The 22,567-nt window shown below is 44.5% G+C and overlaps 2 protein-coding genes across 2 annotated transcripts; both read right to left on the bottom strand.

The window, feature by feature from the left end:
- Nucleotides 1-11,518: 11,518 nt before the first annotated feature.
- LOC117849423 (uncharacterized) lies at nt 11,519-13,995 on the bottom strand. The gene is made up of 3 exons (XM_034730964.2): nt 13,838-13,995; nt 12,462-12,765; nt 11,519-12,016 (listed from the first exon to the last, which is right to left on the bottom strand). Exons 2-3 carry the CDS (start codon nt 12,748-12,750, stop codon nt 11,718-11,720), a joined length of 588 nt encoding a protein of 195 aa, XP_034586855.1. The 5' UTR covers nt 12,751-12,765; nt 13,838-13,995; the 3' UTR covers nt 11,519-11,717.
- A 3,381-nt stretch (nt 13,996-17,376) lies between these two features.
- On the bottom strand, nt 17,377-21,851 carry LOC117848010 (protein NETWORKED 2A). Its single transcript, XM_034729316.2, has 3 exons — nt 21,501-21,851; nt 17,709-20,824; nt 17,377-17,624 (listed from the first exon to the last, which is right to left on the bottom strand). The coding sequence occupies exons 1-2, from the start codon at nt 21,592-21,594 to the stop codon at nt 17,709-17,711; spliced, it is 3,210 nt and encodes a 1,069-aa protein (XP_034585207.1). The 5' UTR covers nt 21,595-21,851; the 3' UTR covers nt 17,377-17,624.
- Nucleotides 21,852-22,567: the final 716 nt, after the last annotated feature.

Genomic DNA, 22,567 nt, shown 5'->3' with positions numbered 1-22,567 from the left:
ATGTGAAGCATGGCCTGGTACTAATGGGCGTGCCTACACTTCCGTGTGAGAAGGAAGGAAGGAAAAAAATATTGTAAAAGTGGTTAGTTTCTGACGTGATGCAGCTTAAATTATGATCCTCTGAAACGGGCGTAGCCAGGATCGAGCAGTGGTAAAATTTTCAAAATTTGGTTAAATTAAAAAAATTTCAGTGGAAAAATGCAAGACATAGGGGCCTCGCCCCTGCCCTTCTCCCTCCGCCACTGAAATATGTTCTGTTTAGTAATGGCAGTCAGACATATTTGGATCCAAAATCTATGGGTTTTAGACCCGATGGGTGCGAGGGTGGGTCTATTTTCTGTGGCGGAACCGTCCAACTTAAGCTGGTTTAAGTGCGCTAATCACCGTCGGAACAGCAATTATCCGAAACGCACCTAAAACAGCATAAGTCCGGTAGTCCGTCGAGTGTCTCTAGGACTCCTCGAAAGATCCACGACGTGTCTCATAGCCATACATCAGGATAGTATCCGCGATGGGATAATATCAACAAACATTACATTTTTACATACATATAGAAGGTACGAGTTATTACAGAACATAGATGGAAGCAAACTTAGCAGTGCAGGGTTAGACAGAGTTCTAAGATTTAAACATAAACAGTTCAGGAGGAGATGAGCATTTAAAACTTCTTTTCTAAGGGTATTGTGAGACTCATAACAATACCCTAGAGCTTCGGGGTTTCCTCCTCTGTAGACTCCTGCGGAGCTTCTGAAAAGATAGCCACAAGGGAAAACCCTGAGTACGGGGTACTCAGCAAGTCTTACCCGACTAACCAATATAATAGTTTTCTTGGGATGTATATGATAGATTTTGGTGTACTGGGCTGATGCAACTTTTGCCGAAAAGCTTACTATAAGTGATGCCTTAGTTTTATCTTTTATTTTGGTTAAGTCATTACCTAACCATTCTAAATGATGAGCAGAAAGTAAAAGCAACCATAGATACTAAGTCATACATCAAATATTAACAGGAGGATATATATATTGCATGAATTGATACTACGATGCTCAACAGTGATCAAGTGCATTCATAACCGAGAATTGCGGCGATCCGGATCAATTTACATCCTGCAGGAGAGTACCCTGATCACCAGTTTTATACGACTGTCCAGGTCGTACATAACAACCTCTCGATTAGCAAAATCAATGATTAGGAATACGACTACCCGGACCCAGGGATGCACCCCCACATGGGACCCCACGTCTAGCCCGATCACCATGTGAGTTTCAGGCTACACCCCTGCCAATCTCCAGCACGTCAAGCGCGGGTACGAAGTATTACTGATCATAGAGTCTACTAACCTACTGGGCTTTACTGGTCCCATACCTAGTAAGTGATCAGATGCTTATCACTTGATCAAAGGTTAAGACAACGAATCGGGCCTTAACCAAAATAATCTAGCAGACAAAACTACATCTCTAGCTTCTGTCCGCTTTCAACTTTCCAAGTTATTTCCATAAGCAACATGTATGACTCAAAAGTTTTCCTTAAGGTTGGTAAACTAAGTATGTAAGCAAGTAAGCAATTCTAGACTTGGGTATTTTTCTAAGGTTTGAACAAGTGGCAAAGATGTCCTTAAAACAAGGCATGATCATACACAAGAATAGGTTTCAAGCAACTCCTAGACTTAGTGCATACATATATCAAATAACCGATAATTGGACACATGAAATAATGACTCCAAAATAGATAGGTATAAATGCACCGGGGCTTGCCTTGTTCGCTTAAAAAGTTAGTATTCTCCGACGGGTTGGCTTCACAGGGGACTAATTCAAAAACTTCTTCGAACTCCGAAGGTCCTTCTGAGAATTCCAAATAATCTCCTTCTGGTGCTTCGGGATCTATAGCACAACACATGCAGGGGTTAGGAATGCAAAATTTTGAATAAAAGACTATACAACTTCCCTTCATGATAAAGTTGCAAGCCAACAAGGACTATACAATTTATCATGATAAAGTTGCAAGTCCACACACAAAAAACCCTAAAAGACTAGCCCTCAATTTTATTTTCTTATTTAACCCTCCTTAAGGCTTTTTCTTTTATCTTTAGAAAAAGTTATAATTAATTTCTAACTTGAAAACCTAATTTCCTATGAGTTAAGAATAATTTGTGATTAAGAAAATGTTATATTTTATTTTATACATTTTATAAATGTTAAGTAATTATTTAATTACCTTAAAAGGAAGGCATTAAATAAATACCCAAATTTTTTTATTATTTTCCTAGGGTGTAAAAATTTTAATGCATAAAGGGAAATAAAACAAGCCTAACAAAATTGGTTTCACTAATTTTGGACACTCCTAGAAATTTCTGTGATTTAAATGGTGTAAATCGGATTTAAACTAATTACTCTCTAAAGGAAATCTAATTTTCCTGAAAAACACCCGGAAAAAACTTTTCTCACTCAGCTCGACGCTACCCTCTCTCACGCGCACTGGGCCCAACGGCGCGGACCCACCTATTCACTGCTCCACTTACCCGCCGGCCATTTCTCCCCTTGACGGGCCCCGTGGGCCGTTTTCTTTTTCTTTCCCCTTCTCCGGCCCGACACCGGCCCAACGGCCTTCTTCCTTTTTTTTTCCTCTTTCCTTCACGGGCGCGGCCTGCTTCCACTGGGCCTCCGGCCCCTTTCTCTTTTACGGCCGACCGCGTGCGCGCTACTGGGCCTCAAGGCCGCGGCCCAACAGACGGCCGCGCCCCGGCCTCTTTCTCCTTTCCTCCTTTCTCTCTTTGACGCGCGGGCCTGAGCATCCAGGTGCTTCTTCCTCCTCCCGCCAAAACGCGCGCGACAGGGGGCAGCGCGACTCGCCGGCCGGCGCCCCACCGGCGGCGAAGCTAGGTCAGGACAGCATCCCTATGCCTTCACGCACCCGCTCGCGGCAACAGCTCCTCGGGAGATGGCCGGAGCCATTCCCTCCACGGCGGCGGGCGGCGACACCCTCGGCCGGTCGCGTCTACTCACGACGACGGCACAAACTACTCGAACAACTACTCTCACACCATCCTAGGACCCTAAGGACTCGCCTACGACTATTTAAGAAGGAAGGGGAACAGCGCAAGGTAGTGCTCACCGTGAGCGGGAGGCGCGGCGACGGCGGACAGAAGCGGCGGCGGTTTGAGGTGTGCCGGCGGAGAAGCTGGGCAACAAGTTGCTAGGGTTGCTGGTGGGGTGTGGTCGGAGGTGTGGACGGAAGGAATCGACGGGAGGTGCGGTGTGGCGGTGGAATTTTGCTTGGCGGCGGCAACGGGGACAGAGGCGCTGGCGGCGGTAAAAAGGAACGGCGGGGAAACGGCGGCCCGGGAGCGGTAAATATACGAACTGTTTACCGCGCGCATGGGCGACACCGTGGCCTACTCATAGGCTGGCGTGGTGAGGAGGTGGCCTAGCGGGTTGCACTGCGAGCGACCGAGAGCGGCGGCGGCGACACGTCCTGCTGCTCTGTCACCGCTCCTCTTTCCTTCTTCTGACGCCCGTGACTTCAGAGCTAAATTGCGGTCGATCTTCAATCCAACGGTCCCCAAGTGTCTTAACAGAAGTTGGAGATAAACTTGAATCCTTCACTTTTTGTTTTGGCTCTGACCCGAGATAAGCATCAAATACAGCTAAATTTTGAATTGTTTCTCGTGTTCTTCTGAATTTTACTGAAATCGATATTCAGCTCGTCAGTTAACTGACAGTGTCATTTGCTTCACTTTGGAGCTGAGTTTAGTGATCCAATTCCTCTCCTTTCAGTCCAACTTCTTCCCAAATGTGTTCTACAACATCCCAAGGTTCCATTTTGCTCATGAACAGGTACACCTTTTGATCTACATCTCTCTGAAATCAATTCCAAAGTCGGCCATTCACTGTCATTTTCAGACTTAGTTGTTTCAGTGATGCTGTTTACAGTGACAAGATGCCGACTTTAGGCCTTTATTTGAAATAGCTCCCTCTGCTATTCTTGATCAACAACACCCAAATCTTGTAGTCCAAAGTCCATACTTTCATATGGTGTAGTTGTTCTTATTCACTTACTTGAAAAATTTCTCAGAATTCAATTTCCAAAATGGACTCTGAGGCTATTTTTCTGAATTCCTATTTTCGGACAGTGAACAGTAAACTCAATTTTCCTTTTTCTTCCTTTGATTTCTCTGAGATATTTAGCACCATTTCTGTTCCAAATTCTTGATCCTTAAGTTCTAGTCACTCCTACACTTGTATTCTATATTTTTGCCGAATTTTTCTGAATTTCAAATTCAAAATTCAAATTTCGGCCAAATTTGACCCGAATTTGATTTTTGGCCAATTTCTTTCCCTTTTCTTCTCGAATTGCTTCCAATTCTTCAAAGTCACTTGAATGACTTAAATGGCAGCTGTTACAGCCTCTCCCCCTTAACAGAATCTCGTCCCGAGATTCCCGGGGTTAAACCCTCGGTTTTGAGAATGGAAAGGAAACTGCGTCAGGTCAATTATTCTTTCTTTTTCTGTATAAGGATAGTGGGGTGGTGGCTTTTGTTCATCTGTTCCTGACGGTTCCAAATAATTCTGGATATTTAGACTCTAGGTCCTCAGCCTGTTCCCAAGTAGCTTCATCCGGAGTATGATTTTTCCATTGTACCTTGTAAAACGTGATACTCCGAGTTCGGGTATCTCGTGTCTTTTGATCCAGAATTTTAATGGGTCTTTCTTCATAGGTTAGATCGGGCTCGAGCTCAATCTCTGGATCTTCTAAAATTTCTTCTGGAACTCTTAAGCACTTTTTAAGCTGGGATACATGAAATACGTCATGTATAGAAGTAAGTTGGTCTGGCAATGACAGCTTATATGCCACTGGACCTTTTCGTTCCAGAATTTCATAAGGACCAATATATCTTGGGGCTAACTTACCCTTTACTCCAAATCGTTGTACTCCTTTCATTGGAGATACCTTCAAGTACACAAAATCTCCGGTATGAAATTCCAAGGGCCGTCTTCTTTTGTCCGAATAACTCTTTTATCAGGACTAGGCTACTTCCAAATGTTTGCGAATCTTCTGGACCTTCTCCTCGGTTTCCATAACCAGGTCTGATCCAAAATGTGTCCTTTCTCCTACTCCTGACCAATTTAAAGGAGTTCGGCATCTTTGACCATACAGGGCTTCGAAAGGTGCCATTTTAATACTAGCTTGATAGCTATTATTATAGGAGAACTCGGCTAGGGGCAAACATTCGTCCCATAGCTTAGAGAAGGTAAGGACACATGCTCTTAACATGTCTTCCAAGATTTGATTGACCCTTTCTGTCTGTCCTCCAGTTTGGGGATGATAAGCAGAACTTCTAATTAGGGTAGTACCCATGTCCTTTTGCAATCGTTCCCAGAATCTGGAAACAAACTGGGAACCTCGATCCGAGATAATGGTTTTTGGAATTCCGTGTAAGGATATGATCCGGGCTATATAGAGCTTGGCATATGTCGACGCCGGATAAGTAGTCTTGACTGGAATAAAGTGAGCTGACTTAGTAAGGCGGTCGACAATAACCCAGATGGAATCATACCCCTTTGAAGTGGTAGGCAATCCAACTATAAAATCCATGGAAATATCTTCCCATTTCCAGACAGGGATTTCTGAAGGTTGTAATAAACCTGCCGACTTTTGTAGTATGGGCTTAATTCTTTGACAAGTATCACATTTAGCTACATATCTTGCAATTTCAGGTTTCATCTTGGCCCACCAAAACCTTTGCTTTAAATCTTGGTACATTTTATTGCTTCCGGGATGAATAGCAAACTTAGACAGATGTGCTTCTTCTAAGATTAATCTCCTTAGGTCCTCATCTTTAGGAACTACTATCCTTTTCTTGAAGTACAGTCCTCCATCTTCTTCTTGATTAAATTCGGGGATCTTCCCTTCGGCTTTTTGCTGATAAAGTATCTTAATCCATGGATCTTCTCTTTGGGCTGTCATAATCTTTTCCTTTAGGGTATTTTGGATCATAATATTCTGAAGGGTGCCTTGTCTCACTATTTCCAAACTCAAGTCTTCCATTTCCTCACACAAGGTCTTAAGATTAAACTGGACGGTAGTGCAGTGGCATTGGGCCTTTCTGCTCAAGGCGTCGGCCACTACATTAGCTTTACCAGGATGATAATGGATTTCTAACTTATAGTCTTTAGTCAGTTCTAGCCACCGTCTTTGCCTCATGTTCAAGTCCATCTGAGTAAAGATATACTTCAAGCTCTTGTGGTCAGTAAAGATACGACATTCACCGCCCAAAAGATAGTGTCGCCATATCTTTAATGCATGCACTACGGCAGCAAGTTCTAAATCATGGGTAGGGTAATGCTCTTCATGACGCTTCAGTTGGCGAGAAGCATAAGCAATAACTCTGCCTTCTTGCATAAGAACACACCCTATGCCTGTCCCTGAGGCATCACAATATACATCAAAGGGTTTTTCTATGTCAGGTTGAGCTAGCACTGGGGTTGTAGTCAACAATTTCTTTAAGACTTGAAATGATTCTTCACACTCAGGTTTCCATTCAAATTTCACTTCCTTCTTTAATAATTCGGTGATTGGTTTAGAAATCTTTGAGAAGTTGGGGATGAACCTACGGTAATAGCCGGCCATTCCCAAGAAACTTCTTACTTCATGAACAGAGGTTGGTGATTTCCAATCCAGTATATCCTTGACCTTTCCGGGATCTACTTCGATCCCTTTTTCGGATAGTATGTTCCCAAGGAATGGAACCTTCTTTAACCAAAATTCACACTTACTGAACTTGGCATACAACTGGTGTTCCCGGAGTCTATTTAGAACAATGCGCAAGTGTTGCGCATGTTCCTCTTCATTTTTAGAAAAGACAAGGATATCGTCTATAAAGACGACCACAAATTTATCTAACTCTGGCATGAATACTGAGTTCATAAGGTACATAAAATGCGCTGGGGCATTTGTTAGTCCGAAAGACTTACATCAAAGGGTTTTTCTATGTCAGGGTTTTTCAATATACATCACAATATACATCATTTGCTTCACTTTGGAGCTGAGTTTAGTGATCCAATTCCTCTCCTTTCAGTCCAACTTCTTCCCAAATGTGTTCTACAACATCCCAAGGTTCCATTTTGCTCATGAACAGGTACACCTTTTGATCTACATCTCTCTGAAATCAATTCCAAAGTCAGCCATTCACTGTCATTTTCAGACTTAGTTGTTTCAGTGATGCTGTTTACAGTGACAAGATGCCGACTTTAGGCCTTTATTTGAAATAGCTCCCTCTGCTATTCTTGATCAACAACACCCAAATCTTGTAGTCCAAAGTTCATACTTTCATATGGTGTAGTTGTTCTTATTCACTTACTTGAAAAATTTCTCAGAATTCAATTTCCAAAATGGACTCTGAGGCTATTTTTCTGAATTCCTATTTTCGGACAGTGAACAGTAAACTCAATTTTCCTTTTTCTTCCTTTGATTTCTCTGAGATATTTAGCACCATTTCTGTTCCAAATTCTTGATCCTTAAGTTCTAGTCACTCCTACACTTGTATTCTATATTTTTGCCGAATTTTTCTGAATTTCAAATTCAAAATTCAAATTTCGGCCAAATTTGACCCGAATTTGATTTTTGGCCAATTTCTTTCCCTTTTCTTCTCGAATTGCTTCCAATTCTTCAAAGTTACTTGAATGACTTAAATGGCAGCTGTTACATTTTCCTTCTGCGGATTTGTGAGTTCGGGGACCCGAAACTGGCCGGGGCGGGGGTAGGTTTCTAATCCCCCCGCGCGGGTGACTCACGGGGCCCCGAATTACATTCTAGCCCAAAAATTAGACGTAGCCCAGCCCAACAAGCAATTGGAAACCCTAGATATATAACTCTCCCAACCCTATCCTCTTCCACACACTCCACCGTCTGGCACTCGGCCTCGCCCGCGACTCCGCAAGTGACACGCGGGTTTCGGGGGCGGGTGCACATTGTCACCCGAAACGAGGTTCGGGTTCGGGGTGGGTTTTATTCTCGGGTTTCGGGAGCGGGTTTGCAGAAGCTCCACCTGACCCAACCCGCTTCGTTGCCATCCCTAGTTCTGTTCTACTTTTTTTAAGACTAGTTTACATGTTCATATCCGTTACCAACTTTTTCATCATAAAAAAATTGTTCCCTAAATTCTAAATTGTGTCCATAGGTATAATATTGCTAATATGCAAATTTATTAAGTTATACTCGTTCATTTTAGTTTTATCATATGTCAAACTTATCTAACTTAGACTAAGCATATACAAATATATTAACATTTAAAATACGTCGATACCAAATAAATGTAACGAAGAGTATCTTGGCCCCTTTAGTGGGTTTTGATGAATTAATGATGCAAGTTTAAGTGTCTAATGAAGTTTCAAGTGCATAAGCAGGTTTCAAAGGAATGTTGGACATGGAGCACTTGTGATTGACCCCTCAAAAGGAAATGAATAGATAAACGGCATACTTTGAAGGCTAAATTTATTTTTAGTTTCAATTTGAGTATAGGAATGCCGCACTATTAAGAGGGATGCGTAATCTCTGGTCTTTACGTTGAAAAAGGTGCTCAAGATGACCTAACAAACCTATAAGAGACACCTTTGCACCTGCACATCACATGGGGATACTTAGATTGGTGCTAACTTGAGAGCTCCGGACTTTTTCGGAGAACCTTCCGGAATATTCTGGAGTTTTTGGAGTTTTCGGAGGAATTCCGGATGTCAAGAGTTTTCCGTAAAGTGTTTTCCGTAAAGTGTTCCGGAAGAATCCAGATTCCGGAACTTAACTCCCAACGGCTAGTTTCGGGGTGGAAGGGTATAAATAACCCCTCACCCCTTCCCACAGTTACTCTCTTGACCTAACTTCGTGTTAAGCTTCTGAATAGCATTCAAGTCCTCCTCTTTACTCCTCTTTGACATTCTTAGTGAGATTTGGTGAAAATTTAAGGATGGATTCAAGGGAAGTGCAAGAGAGAGTGCTAGTGAGCTTATTTCCCATCTCTTGAGCACCTTGTTCTTCGCCAAGCTGGTGGTTTCGCGTTTGTTACTCTTGAAGCTTCAAGCTCCTAGCTGGCTAGGCGTTGCCCGTGGAGTATCCAAGGATTGTGGCTGCCCACGAGGAGTTTGTATTACCCCGACGATTGAGTAAGTGACTCTAACTTAATCTTTGTGGTCGCTAGAGGGAGGAAAGTGGCTTAGGAGTGAAAAGCCCACCTTCGTGAGTCCTCAACGGAGACGCAGGCTTCAAGGTGTGAAGCTGTACTCCGGTAAACAAATCCTTGTGGCTCTTGTACTTGTTTTTAAATTTGTTCATATTCAAGCATACAACATATTTCTAGAGTTTGTGCTCGATCTACATTTCTAGCAAGTTTCCAGCTATTCTATCTTGTGCCAAAGGTCTAGAATATCCTGTTGCTTAACCTATATTCGGCGATTTACATTTGAGCAAGCATTTCATAAGGTTGTAGTTGAAATCCTTGTTTCTCCGGAGAATCCGTAGATTTCTCCGGAAATTCCGTAAGTTGTGAAATTTTCGAAACAATTTCCGAAAACTCCAAAAGTCGCTGGTAAAATTATTCGAAGTTACAAAAATTTTCAGGTTCGACTATTCACCCCCCTCTAGTTGACATCCTAGATCCTTTCATGTAATATGATACTTTTTATAAATTAAATTTAGTCAGAGTTTGACTTAGCACATAACTAAAATGATCTATAAATTTGAACAAAGAGAGTAAACATCAATTTTAAAAACATGATGAAGGAATTTAATTTTGGGGGGAGGGGTGAGGGATGGGACACATGACCTCTTTGATCTATATGTAGTTTCTCTAGGGTGTGTTAGGGTGGGAGATTTTGGATTCATCGTCCTTCGCTGCAGGCAAGGAAGGTCCCAACCAAATGTTCATGTCAAATCCGACGTAAGTATAGATAGTGGACCGACGTTTGTTAGTTATCACGAGGCAACTAGCAATTAGCTGATTTTTTATCCTTAGTTAAATTTTGCATCCAATGAAGATATATCATGCACCTTTTTCTTTTTAGTGTCACTAGAAAAATAACTTTTTTCTCTTAATTCAACATAATTTTTATACAGTAAAGTAAAAAACGTACTAAGAAATCATGCTCCCAAATGGTTTTTCTCACCAAGGTACCATAACAATGCAAGAAGGTACCTCACTATTACTATAACAGGTTCTATTGAAAATTCGGTATCTATTACACCCTATCTAGTGCCACGAGAGTGGTCAGCAAAAGGACAAGAGCGGGCCTTCTCCAGCAATCCAGTTTGTTAGTGGTCATGCTTATGTTAGTCACCATGGAAAAATATTATGGATAAAGGGTAATTAAATTTCTTTCCTAACCTTCAAAATAGAATTGAATTACATGCTGTAATGCCAACAGTTTGCAGAGAAAGGCGAAGCAGGATTCATTCACACGCAAGACTTGTCCGGACTGATCGTGGATACCTTCTAAATTTCTCCACAAGCAGCTTTCCTTTATTGCATCTTTGAAATATCTGAAATAAAAATTCACATAGTAACGGGACCTAACCAGAGTTCACGCAGTGGATTCAAAGGCTGAAAATTTATTTGTTGGTCGGAACCTAATCTGACGAACAAAAAGTTAGTCGGTTGTTGTTCAGAAAATCCGAAAAAAAAAGGTTTGTGCTATGCTATCAGGCCTACAAGGTTCTCTTCACATTCGGGCCCAATCTACTTTCAACCTGGGCCTGCTGAGAGGCTGTGAGCCCGAAACATTGTTGAAAAGTCCACCTGTCCACGGTAAGTCACCATGAAGAAGCTCCGGGTGGACGTCAAGATGCAGAGGAACATGGTTAGCTCCGAAGCTTAACGCTCTCCAACCATTTCCTCGATTCCCGCTTGATTCTTCCTCTTCTTCCAACGTGATCAGAAGTAAAATGTTAAACGTGATCAGAGTAGCTGTTAGCCTGTTACCGCAGATTTATCATATCATGTTGCACGTACTACAGCATATAGTCGCACGCACGTTACAGATTCGCGATTCGGAACCACTGCAATTGTCAAATGATTCTTCCTCTTCTTCCAAAATAATCAGAGTAGCTGTTATTAAAGATTTATCACACGCATGTTGTAGATTCGAGATTTGGAACCACTGCAATTGTCGAATATATTGTACTACTATATGTGGCAATGTGGCAATGTGATGATGAACCACTCCAACTGTAGTCAGTGCTCCTCACATAATCTGTCTGCGTATTGCTTTTCAAGATCCCATAATATTTGAAGCAATCGATCAGAGAATAACCTTCAGGATTCTTACTGGACATCATCAACACACCGCACCAGCACCAATCAACCAGATAATAATCTTCAGCAATGTTAAATTGGCGGCAGGAATACGCAATGTCATCATCAATTCACATCAGAAGAATATCAGTGGACCCGACAAACGCAGGGTATCAGCATCACCCTACTTGAGAAATGAAATAATCTTCACAGAACAACAGCTATGCACAACAACACAGCATCAACGCAGGGAATCGACAAGGTTATTCAGTCACTTATTAGCAAACCATCTTGTCACTCGCGCACAGGCTATAGTACCCCACCAAACATATAGATGAAGGATGAACAATCACCCTGCTAAATACATCGCAGAGGCATTCCGGACAACAGAAGTTCTGGAAGCCTGCATAGGAGTTTAGTATGATCAACCACTGGGAGCACATCACTTCCACTTCTTGAACTTGCCACCGAACATGCCGTGCCCATGCTTGCCATGCTTGAATTTGCCGTGCCCATGCTTGAACTTGCCGTGGTGGCCGTGGCCGTGCTTGAACTTGCCGTGGCCGCCAAAGCCGTGACCTCCATGGCCATAGCCTCCAAAGACCCCATGCCCACCGTGTCCGCTATGCCCATGAGAAAGCTTGTGTGCTCCATATGCAGCTGCAGCTGCGGCGGCGCCCCCAGCTAGAACCGTACCCATCCCTAAGCCACCATGGCTGCCCCCATGGCTGCCTCCATGACCTGCAACCACAATATCCCATTAGCATGAAATGAGCTTCACCATTTGGCTGATTTGACGCAATAGGACTACAGATTTCTGAAATCACAATGGTAGCTGCTTGTCAGATAATGAAATCAAAGTTGGTGCACCTTTTGGAGACAAGTACAGAACAATTATGTAATTAGGAATAAAGCGCAATCCAACACAACAGAGCTAGAACTATTTCATCATACCAAAGTCGATGCGTTACTGATCAGCTTAATTGTTTCTTGCAGCATAGCATGATTAGGAACAAGAAGCAATCCACAAGATCCAAAACTCAATGTAATGAGCCAATACCATTTTTTATTTGGAAACAAAAAAAGCACAAGTACTTGATGGAGTTCAGTAGGAATGCTATTGCTATCCATTCTGATGACTCTGTACTTTTAAAAGCTAAGCATAGAATGGAAGAGCAATTCATACCCTGGTGAGACGAGCCCGGATAACCAGCAGGGGGATAGCCACCGTGTGGCGGGTAACCACCTGGTTGAGGGTACCCATGCTGTGGTGGGTATGCCCCGGGTGGAGGGGGGTAAGCCCCGGGTGGAGGAGGATACGCTCCAGGGGGAGGCGGGTACGCCCCTGGTGGTGGTGGGTAGCCTTGAGGAGGGTATCCCTGATGCGGGTACCCATGGCCACCGCCAACACCATGCATTATGTTTGAGAAGAGCCCCTTGTCACTCTCGCCATGCTTGTCCTTGCCTCCTCCCATTGTCTCCCAAGCTACCTGGAGGAAGAACATGCAGAGGCAAATTGTCAGTCCACTGAATGTTGCAGATTGTAACAAGATGCACTGAGCAGGTCTTCAACATATTCACAAAAAATGCACTGCGATGAACTAGTGTGAATATGTTGTAGCTTCACTTTGGATGTGGTATCAGACGCTGAACTAGTGTGGTCTAGTAAGTAAATTGAACAGTACAATTTTGAACAAGATGGAAGGCATACTAGTAGGAATATTTGATATCCACAAACTACGTTCAACGAACAGGCAACACAGGGATAAATTTGAACAAGATAGAAGGTATACTAGTAGCTTCATTTTGGACGCGTCATCATCTAAAGTGGAACTAGTGGTCTGTTCCCCACTCATGACACAACTTCTGACCCAACTTTACATGTTCAACGGGAAATAATGATACTTCACTAGTAAAGGAAAAATATGATGCACTTAATATATGATAGTTAACCGTGCCTTGCAGCATGCACCTAAACGTTCACACGATCAATTGTTTAAAAAAAGTTGAGCAGATATGGATCCTCCATATAAAAACAAACAAAAGTAATCTGTGGTCTCCAATTTCGTAGCGCGCTTTACTTCAGCATGCTACTGTATCAGGAGTGGCCGACTACGAAACCGAATAGATCTTATTTGCTCTACGATGAACTATGATCAAGCAGGAAATTTAATCCCATGCGTTATATTCATACAAGTAGCAGGATCTACTGGATACTCAAATTGAACTCCTAAAAAACATAAACAAAACATTTCGAAGTTCCCGTCCTGATCATCGCTCCCCACAACCCACAAAATCCCCACCTAGAACTTGACCAAACAGAGGAGTAACTTCCAGGATCATCAACCCCGCTCCACGGATCGACAGATCTGGCCGTCCGCACCCTAGTTCACCGAAACCGCCATCCTTGATAAGCAGAAGCGAGGACATGATAAAGCAGAGCATCGATCGCACGCAGCACCACCACATGCGCCCCCAGAAATCGTGGAGCCAAAAAAAAAATCTACGGAATCGCGCACAGGTAGAGAGAGAAGACAAATTCAAGGCTGAGACTCGGCATACCAGACGGCGACGAGAACTCCGGCGATCAGCAGCAGACCAAGCAGCCGATCTCAGGCGATGTCCCTGTGGGCGACGGGTGATGGTTTTGGCCGCCCCCCTTCCCCGGCTATATACCCGAGGAGGCAACGCGGCGCAAGGCAAGTTTTGAAGGCTTGCAGCAGGATTCTGGTTCGGGAAGGGAAAACGCGTGCCGCCAGCGCGCGGTGTGGCTCGCTGACGCGCGGGCCCGGGGCGCAGTTATTCGCGGGGCCGGGGCGCCCGCCGTGGGTGGAGTGGATGGATAGGCTTTGACCCCGGGCGCCGCGTCGCTGCCATGCGGGCCCCGGAGCACACGTCTTCGGTTGCGAGTTGCGACCTGCGCGTCGCAAGCGCGTCGTGGTGCGGTCACGAGAGCGGGGAGGGAGGAAGAAAGCAACGCGACGAAGGAACCGTATCTACCGCAGCCGATAGGTCCCACCGCGCAGTGACTCGGAGCAACGAGCGGACGCAGATATTTGCGTACGATCCACGGCGCGCCGACGCGTGGAAAGAGGTCCATGCGCGGCCCAGCTGGCCTGTTCGGCCGTTTGGTTTGTTGGGCCAGATGGGACGAGTTGGGCCTCATGTGTTGCTTGCCCTGCTTTGCCAGTGAGTGAGCCTGCTGACTGCTGCCCTCTGTTTTCTTGCGCTGACTTATCACGGAACACTGATGACAAGCGAGGACTAGTAAACACAGTAGTAAACCAGAGGATTAGGGGCATTAAATTACTCCGAATCACATTCAGCGCCCCCATTTCAGGGTGCAGGCATTTTGATTCTCATTGGACAACGAAATCTGTTTTCTCTCTCTCAGGTAATACTGGCAGATAATCAAAACAATCACAAGTAGTTAGCAGTTAGAGATGTTAAAAGCACGAAGTGTATGGTATATCTATCGTCCTTGGATAGAATTAGCTGGTTAACAAAGCTAAACACTTCATGTCCCACAAGCGAACAGTCTTCAAGGCGCGCGCATAAACTTAGTTCATGACTAAGCTACTGACAGCCTGCGGGTCCCATCTTCAGTCGCAGTAGCTAGAACAAGAAGCTTCATACTAGTTCCCTTGTGTATGTTTGCTTCTTCTCTCTGTTGCTCTGACCCAAATCGAAGTAGCTGGCCATGACTAGCAGCAAGCGGATTAGGACGACGAGACGCAGGCAGGATGGGTGCGGAGACGCGCAGGGAGCGCGGCCAGCGGGGGATTGCGACGACAGGGCGTAGGGAGGGCGGCGCAGCGGGAAGAATGCGACGGCGGGGCGTAGGAAGGGCAGCGCAGCGAGGGGACTACGACGGCGGCGCCACGGTGGTCAGTTCATCTTCGGCTTGCTGTCCAGTTTCTCTCCTTTCTTCACGTTCGCCGCCTCGGCTTCCGCATTCTATGCACACTGTTCACTCCATGAATCTACAGTTTCGTGTATGAAGGAGGTCCCCCGTGTCGCTCCCCTGCTTCTGAATATGCATGATTTGGACATGCGAACAGCGAAGGTTTAGCCCTTGGTTCCTTCAGTCCATCCATACCTCTGCATTGATGCTGATAAATAAAAACGATATTGCTTCTGTTTTGAAGATGGAAACTCCTGCTCACCATCTTCTCACAGTGACCACCGAACCGCCTCCTTCCCACGCAGCAAACGGCGCCCAACCACCAGCACATGCGTTTCCCGATTCCCACCAAAAGCACCCCTCTGCTTCGTTGATTACCTGCGCCGCGATCCCGCCGCTTCGGCCATCTCCATGGCCGCCTCGCTTCCTCCACCGCCGCCGCCACCACCATTTCTAGGACCACCGCCGGAGGGAGCGTGCTTCTAGGTCCTCCGCCGCCAACGCCGTCGAACCACCACGTGGGCCCGTCATCCTCCGCTACCGCTGGGGGCACAGACGCCGCGCTCTCGGCTTTCCTGCACCGTCTGTTCCTCTCCTCCCCAGCACCGCAACTCCGATCGCCTCTCGCCGCTCGGTCGCAGGCGTCACCCTCGCTTCCGCCTCTCGTCTCGCTCGAGGACCCCGACCAGCACGCCCTCCGCGACGCCGCCGACGCAGGCTACTTCGCCGGCGGCACCTCCTCCGCCGCGGCAGGCGGGAGGGCGGCGGGGGCCGGGCGGGAGGGAGCAATAAATGAGGACAGTGTCCTCTACCTGTTCACGTTCTATTCCACCTGTTTAGCATCATAGGGTTTAAAATGAGCTAAAATAGGTGGACTTTATTCATAAATTTTAGTCCATATAACCAAACATGCCTTTAGATTCCCTGATTGCAGCCAAAGAGGAGCATCCGGAGCTGCAATCAATCAGGAGGGTGAATTCCTCCGAATTGCTTTCTTAATAACCTTCTCGAATTCTTCATGTACCTCCTTCTTTTCATGTGATCCAAATCTGCCTGCATCCGTCTCTCCATAGCTCTTTCAGTTCCCGCTCCAAGCCTCGATCGAATCTTATACTCTTGGGCGACCAAGCCCTCACGGAACTCCTCCCGCGGAAACACTAGCGATCTTTTTGCGGAAGATTGTACATAATTTTCTCCGATCCCGTATCTGTCGTCGGGCCTCACAGGAACGCCAGCGACGCCGTTGTCGAGAGAGCCCAACCCAAAACTCTTTCAAAAAATCCTTGTTCTCCGTTTTGGATTGCGATTAATAGTCGCGATAGGTAAAAATAACCGCATATTATTTTTTTCAAATAGACCCTGTATTGGATAATCGCGATCCGATAGTTTTCACATTACCCCCTGGTTGGGTCCGGTTTTTTACATATTAGTCCTCATGTATCCGGGCAGATGGCTGGCCTCTCTCGCTCCTCCGTTCGCCGCCGCCCGTCCTCCGCCTCCCGGCGGCCGGCGCGCTCGTCGATCAGCCGTTCATACCTGGCCTCGCGCGGTGAAGGATGATCTGGCATGTTAGCCCGCCTGTATGTGCTGATGGCCTGGCTTTTCTGTCTCCCCCACCGCCGTCCGCCGTTAGCCATCCCGCCACGTCAACCACACTAGCGGTTCCAACTGAGCGAGAAGACGGCGAGCACTCAAATTGGGAATGTTGCAGGGGCTGCCTCTGGCCTGGGCAGGCGATCCACTATTCCCCTGGATCTCGCTTAGCCACGGCGCGCTTGAGGCCGAGGTGCCAGGGACCTGTTCGATGGCATGCGGCGCCAATTTGACACAGCCTTCAGGGTCTTTCGCTCAGGTGCGTGCTTTCCTACCAGCTTCAAAACCTCCGTGTTGCTTGCACCATTTTGTATGACTGAGCTTGTTGTCTTCTCTTCTGTCTTCTTGTACTTTGCTGAGTCTGCTTGTGCCATGCAATAAGCCTGAATTCGGCTGTGTTGTTCAGTGTGAAGTACTTCCATTCGCCCCTCACCCAATTCTGTGATCAACCGTTCGCGGCCTCAAATTACAAGGTACTTACCATTTACCACCTGCTGCCATAGTGCACGTATTTTGACCCTTAATGAATGACACAAGTGAAATTTGTCATGCGATACCCTGCCAATTAAATTTAGTTCAGCGCACATGTACACTGCTATGGAAATTAAATTTTTCTATTTTCTAAATTATTTCACAAGCTATAGATGTCAAAAGGTACAGAGTATTCATATCCCCCTTGAATAGACTCAACTGGTTAGCAAACGTTAATTGATCCCAGTGAGTGCATTGCAAGAACCTTAACATAAGCCGAACATAGCATTCTGGCATCAGGACAAAACCTAATATTACTAATTTAAAGTTCTGCTTGCTACTTTGCTGGCTTGATGATGACTTTCGTTCCATCTGGAAGACCTGATCATAACGATAATATGTTAAGCCAAATCACATACTAATATAGGTGAAATTTGAGGCATTTGGACAAATTGGCATGCATACCTAGCTCATTTTAGTGAAGAATGCCATGTCACTATTCTGCTTTGAAAGAAGCGTTGGATTTACACATGCAAACAGCGATGGTTTCTTTTTCTTGGCTGGAAAGAGGAACATCCGGAGCGGTACTCTTGATTTAGAGGGTGCATTCCTCCAGGTGGTGCTAGATTTGGGCCCAGATAAGCTGGTGCTCAGTATCTTTGCCAAAACCTTTTCAATTTCTTTTTGTAGCCCTTTCACATGATCCAAACCAGCCTGCAGTTCATCAGCAACTTTGTTGTTCTCCTGCTTCATGTTCAAAATCTCCCCCTGAAATTTTGCAACATGATATGAAGTGAATCTAGCTCTGTCCACGGTGTCTGCATCCATGTCCATGGTTCCTTCAATCTCCGCTTGTATGCTGCATAGGGAATCAAACTTACACTGGAGTTCCCCTTTGAACATTGCATTCTGTTCCAACCATACTTGCAGTTCAATCTTGAGTTCTCTTAGCCTCTTTTCTGTTGCTTCCATTTCCAATTTTGCAGGTTGATCATTGGTATGATCCTTGTTTGGCTTTAGCTTACTAATCTCAGCTTGTAGTTGATCATACTTGGTCTGAAATCCTTGTATCTGTTGGAATAACATGCTGAACTTCATCAAGAATGCTAGGTTCTCCTCCAGAAGCGTATCAATGTCTCTTCTGAACTTTTTTTCAAGAGGTGATGCTTTATCCATCTCAACTACATTTGTTGATGTGGGCTCCTCCTGAATAATGCTTTTCTGATTTGTAACAGCATCATGTGATGCATCAATACTTGGTTTATTTTTCAGGCTAGAACTATTTATTATTCTACTGGGAATAGAGGAAACACTTTGTGCCCTCTGATGAACTGACAAAAAACTTGGAGTCCTTCGGTGACCCCTAATCATTCCATTCTTCTCACTTAGGGACATGGTTGAATTCAATTGATGACCACTTTGCAATGCATCTTTGTAAGTTAAAGATTTCAAGAGCTCATGGAGTGACCGAATCTCTGCATCCTTCATTCCATTGGCACACTCTAGTTCACTTATCGTGGCTCTCATCTCATTCAAGCATTCCTGGTTCATTGTCTCTGCTTCTGTAAGCTTTCGCTTTGCATTCTTATAGTTTCGGAGGATGGAAGTGTATTCGGCCAATAGTACCTTTTCCTTATCTTGGAGTCCATTCATAAGCAACTGCTGTAGATTAATCATGCTATCCTCTTGATCTCCAACACCAGCAACTTTCCCATTTGTAGGAATTGGATTTTTGATGATATATGAAGCTTCTTCTTTGTTCATCTCTATCTTCTGTTCTGAGCTGCCTTCAAAGATGCTGTTACATGGTGTTGAGTTATCTATCATATTGTCCTCTTGTTTCAAATTTTCTCCTTGACTATTGGAGGAAATCTGATGCACGTCTTCTAATGAATCGCTCTCATGGCAGTGCACAATATCTTGTTGCACACTGCTTCCAGTGTTACTAGTGATTTCGAGAACATGATCTGATTCTCCATTGTTATTATCATCAGATGAAGTCTGATCTGCAGTTTCTGTTGTTCCCACATCCACTGGTACTGATGCAGCTTCAATTAACTTATCTTCAAACTCACAACAGCTTAAGTCCTGTATTTTATCTACGTGACAATGCTTTTCTGCTTTACTCTCATGGTAGCCACTAGATGACTTACTGTCATCGCTGAAGATAGCTGGCTCTGGTGTATCTGGATGATCAAGAAATCCATCTACTTGTGGCTTCCTTGCAGCTTCATCCATCTCAGGATCTTCTAATGGGCTTGTTTTGCTATGCTCACCTGATTGTTCAGTGTCAGTGGATGGTGTTGCTTCATCAGTCAGCATGCATCTTGAAACAACTGGGTGCTCAATGAGAGGTGATTGCAGCATATGTGAAATGTCACAGAAACTATTTATTGTTTCGGTGAAATTTGCACAGACTATTCTTTCTTCTGCATGGTAGGATCTCTCAAGGTTATGCACTCTAATAAGCTCCTTTTCTGCCTCCTTGAGCTTCTCATTTAATTCACCTGAGTCATTTTGTTCTGTCTCCTCTTCCTCCAATTTCTGCAATGACTTCTCCAGCTCATTGTTTTCTAGACACAGCCTATTTATCTGTGCAGTCTGTGTTGAAATCATGAGCTCCAAATCAACAACTTTGTTGACTAGTTCATCAATTTTCTCTGCAATCTCTACCACAGAAAGATCAGAGTCCATCTCAAAGTATCCCTTGATCTTTTCTACTAGTTCTTGCAGTTCAAATTTCTCCTGCTTCATGGAGAACAATTCATCTCTCCTAGCACCGGCATCGGTTTTAACATTCTCATCTGCAGAATTTCCTGAATATGATAGAGATTTACCATGTACTCTCATGATACCCTTCAGCTTCTCCCTAGAAACCTTAACTCTTGCGGACTCAATCATTGCTTGGCTGAAAAATGACTTCTGTTGCTCCTGCATTTTGATAATGGCGTCTTCACATGATTTAAGAGCAGTTGCTGTCATCAAAGCCCTGGCCTCATCATCCTCTATCACTGCACTTTCATTGAACTCGTCTTGGAAGTAGCAAACTTCTTCTTGCATTTCGTTAATTTGTTTCTCAAGATCCCAGTATTTTGCAATTCCACTCTCGTAAGAGCTTTTGATGAACTCTTTCTCCGTCTGCAGGACTAATATCTCTTTCTGTAGCCTGCTGATCTCAGCTTGTGCATTATCCTTGTTCATTGGAACTGCAGACTTCTTTCCTCCATCTTTTGGTCTTGATTTCTCTCTATGCTTCTTCTTCATTAGTCCCTCCACTGTTGACTTGTGAATTTTGCGAGGATCGACCTTGGTATAAGCTTTTGGGAGATTGTCATCATCCTCTTCTAGCAATGAATACTGAATCTGATCAGGGAAGGTAGATGCAATTGTATGGTTTGCTTTGTGTAACTCCCCTGACATATGGTCATAGCGTTCAGCAAGGGCCCTGTATGCCCGGTATGCTTCTTCCACTGAACTGATCACCTCTGGTCGTCGCTTGTAATACATTTCTGCCCTCTTGGCAAAAGAATCAGCTTCCTCCCCAAGGAGGAAGAGAATACACTTGACCCTATCTTCCATATCTGCACATAGACAAACATAAGGAGATGCTGGCTGTTTGGAAAGAAATGCTAAAAAATCATTTTCCAAATTGTCAGGATTGCACAAATACATCTTGAAGGATGTTTCATTATACTCAATGTAGAAAATAATATGTAGAGTTCAAAGCAATTGTAAATGTTAGGGAGTTGATTTGTAACAGAGGTTTCAGTTCTTTTTATGGACTTAACTGCCTTGAAGTTTGTGACTATCTATTGCACAGAATGATGTACCACGTTCTGACTGTGAAGAACTGTAGCATACATCACTACTAGCATGAAATGCATAGTATTTCTTGCTCTGAGTGCCCAGAGTGCAGACATCGTTATACTTCTTTTTGGCATGCGACTATATACCTATGCTTAGCTGATACATTCATGAATTACATAATCATCTGGAATAGGATATGTGTATTTACTATAGACCAGATGCTCTTTTGCAGGTAACTATGCAAGTTCGGACCAAGAAATGAAACTGTTCAGATAAATCATTTTCTCCTTGGTCACATCGTAACACTACGATGAAGGTAATGTTGCTTATGAATCAGCATGCATTGACTTGCTAAAATGAAAAACAAAGCAATCGGACCCAGGTGTTAATGACTTAATGTGTTAAGCTTGTATGTAAATGGATTGGATGGTGAGTTCAAGAAAGCCAAACCTTTGAGGTTGTTGTCGAGCCATTTGGACTGCTTGGTGCGGACATGGCTCGCCCACCACCATGAGTAGGCATTGCTCGCCGCCCGCTGCAGCATCCTGTTCCTCCCTCCTTCCGCTCAAGAGTTCTTCAGCAGGGTATCTGGCGCTTCTCTTCTGTGTAAGTTCACCTTCTGTGCGTGAGCATGTCTCACTAACTACTTGTCTGAAATGCACTCAGGACTAATCAATCTGAATGCCTTTCTGATCTTGGTGGTCCTTGATCGTTACCTTCTTTGCAGGGCAAGAAAGGGACGAGGTTATCAGAATCCGCAAAGAAATTAAAGCAGGGGAAAAAATGTCATTAATGGTCAATGTTTGGTACCTGCATCCTCTTAGTTGGCTGCACAAGAGAGTAATTGGTAGGTGGTAGTGGAGACGAAGTGGCAGGACTCGTAAGAAGTAGTCTCTGGGTCGTGGGCCCCTTGGCTGTGTGAGGTACTGTTCACGGCTGGTGATGCTCGGCACGTCCGCATTGGCTCGAAATTTCTTCTGGGATTTGTTCCTCCCTCTTTCGAGTGAAACTTGTGATTTGGCCATGCGTATATAATCCTGTAAAATTTCTTGGGGCCTGCAGTTATGCGCCTCCATACTGTTGATTCCTGTATGTAAATGGAATATATATATATATATATTATAAAACGTTATTAAATATATACGGGATACCAACTGAGGACATGTTTTAAGCCGTTCGCGTTTGTGAGGCAACAGAAAAAAAAAAGGAAAGGTAGATGCTACATGAAACAACAATTCTGAACTGCATAACCATATCAAGCGCTGCCATTCTGTTGAACAAACTAACATGCCTGTTTAATCATCTCCCTTTTGCAGACCTGCGCAATAAGCGATAAAAGAGGAAGCCAAACATTTTTTTTTCTCGGCAGGACTGACAACAAATTCACTTATACTCCAAACATACTTAACCACAGAACAACAAAAAACAGATGATCTATCATCCATGGTTTCATTCTGCAAGCAAAATGCTCATTTTTTTTTGGTGTGTGTGTGGGTGGGTGGGGGGGGGGGGTAGGG

This window comes from Setaria viridis, chromosome 3 (assembly GCF_005286985.2).
Source record: "Setaria viridis chromosome 3, Setaria_viridis_v4.0, whole genome shotgun sequence".
In the NCBI taxonomy this organism is placed as follows: domain Eukaryota; kingdom Viridiplantae; phylum Streptophyta; class Magnoliopsida; order Poales; family Poaceae; genus Setaria; species Setaria viridis.
Note: the sequence above shows the minus strand (reverse complement) of the source record. Positions and strands in the feature narration are given on the sequence as shown.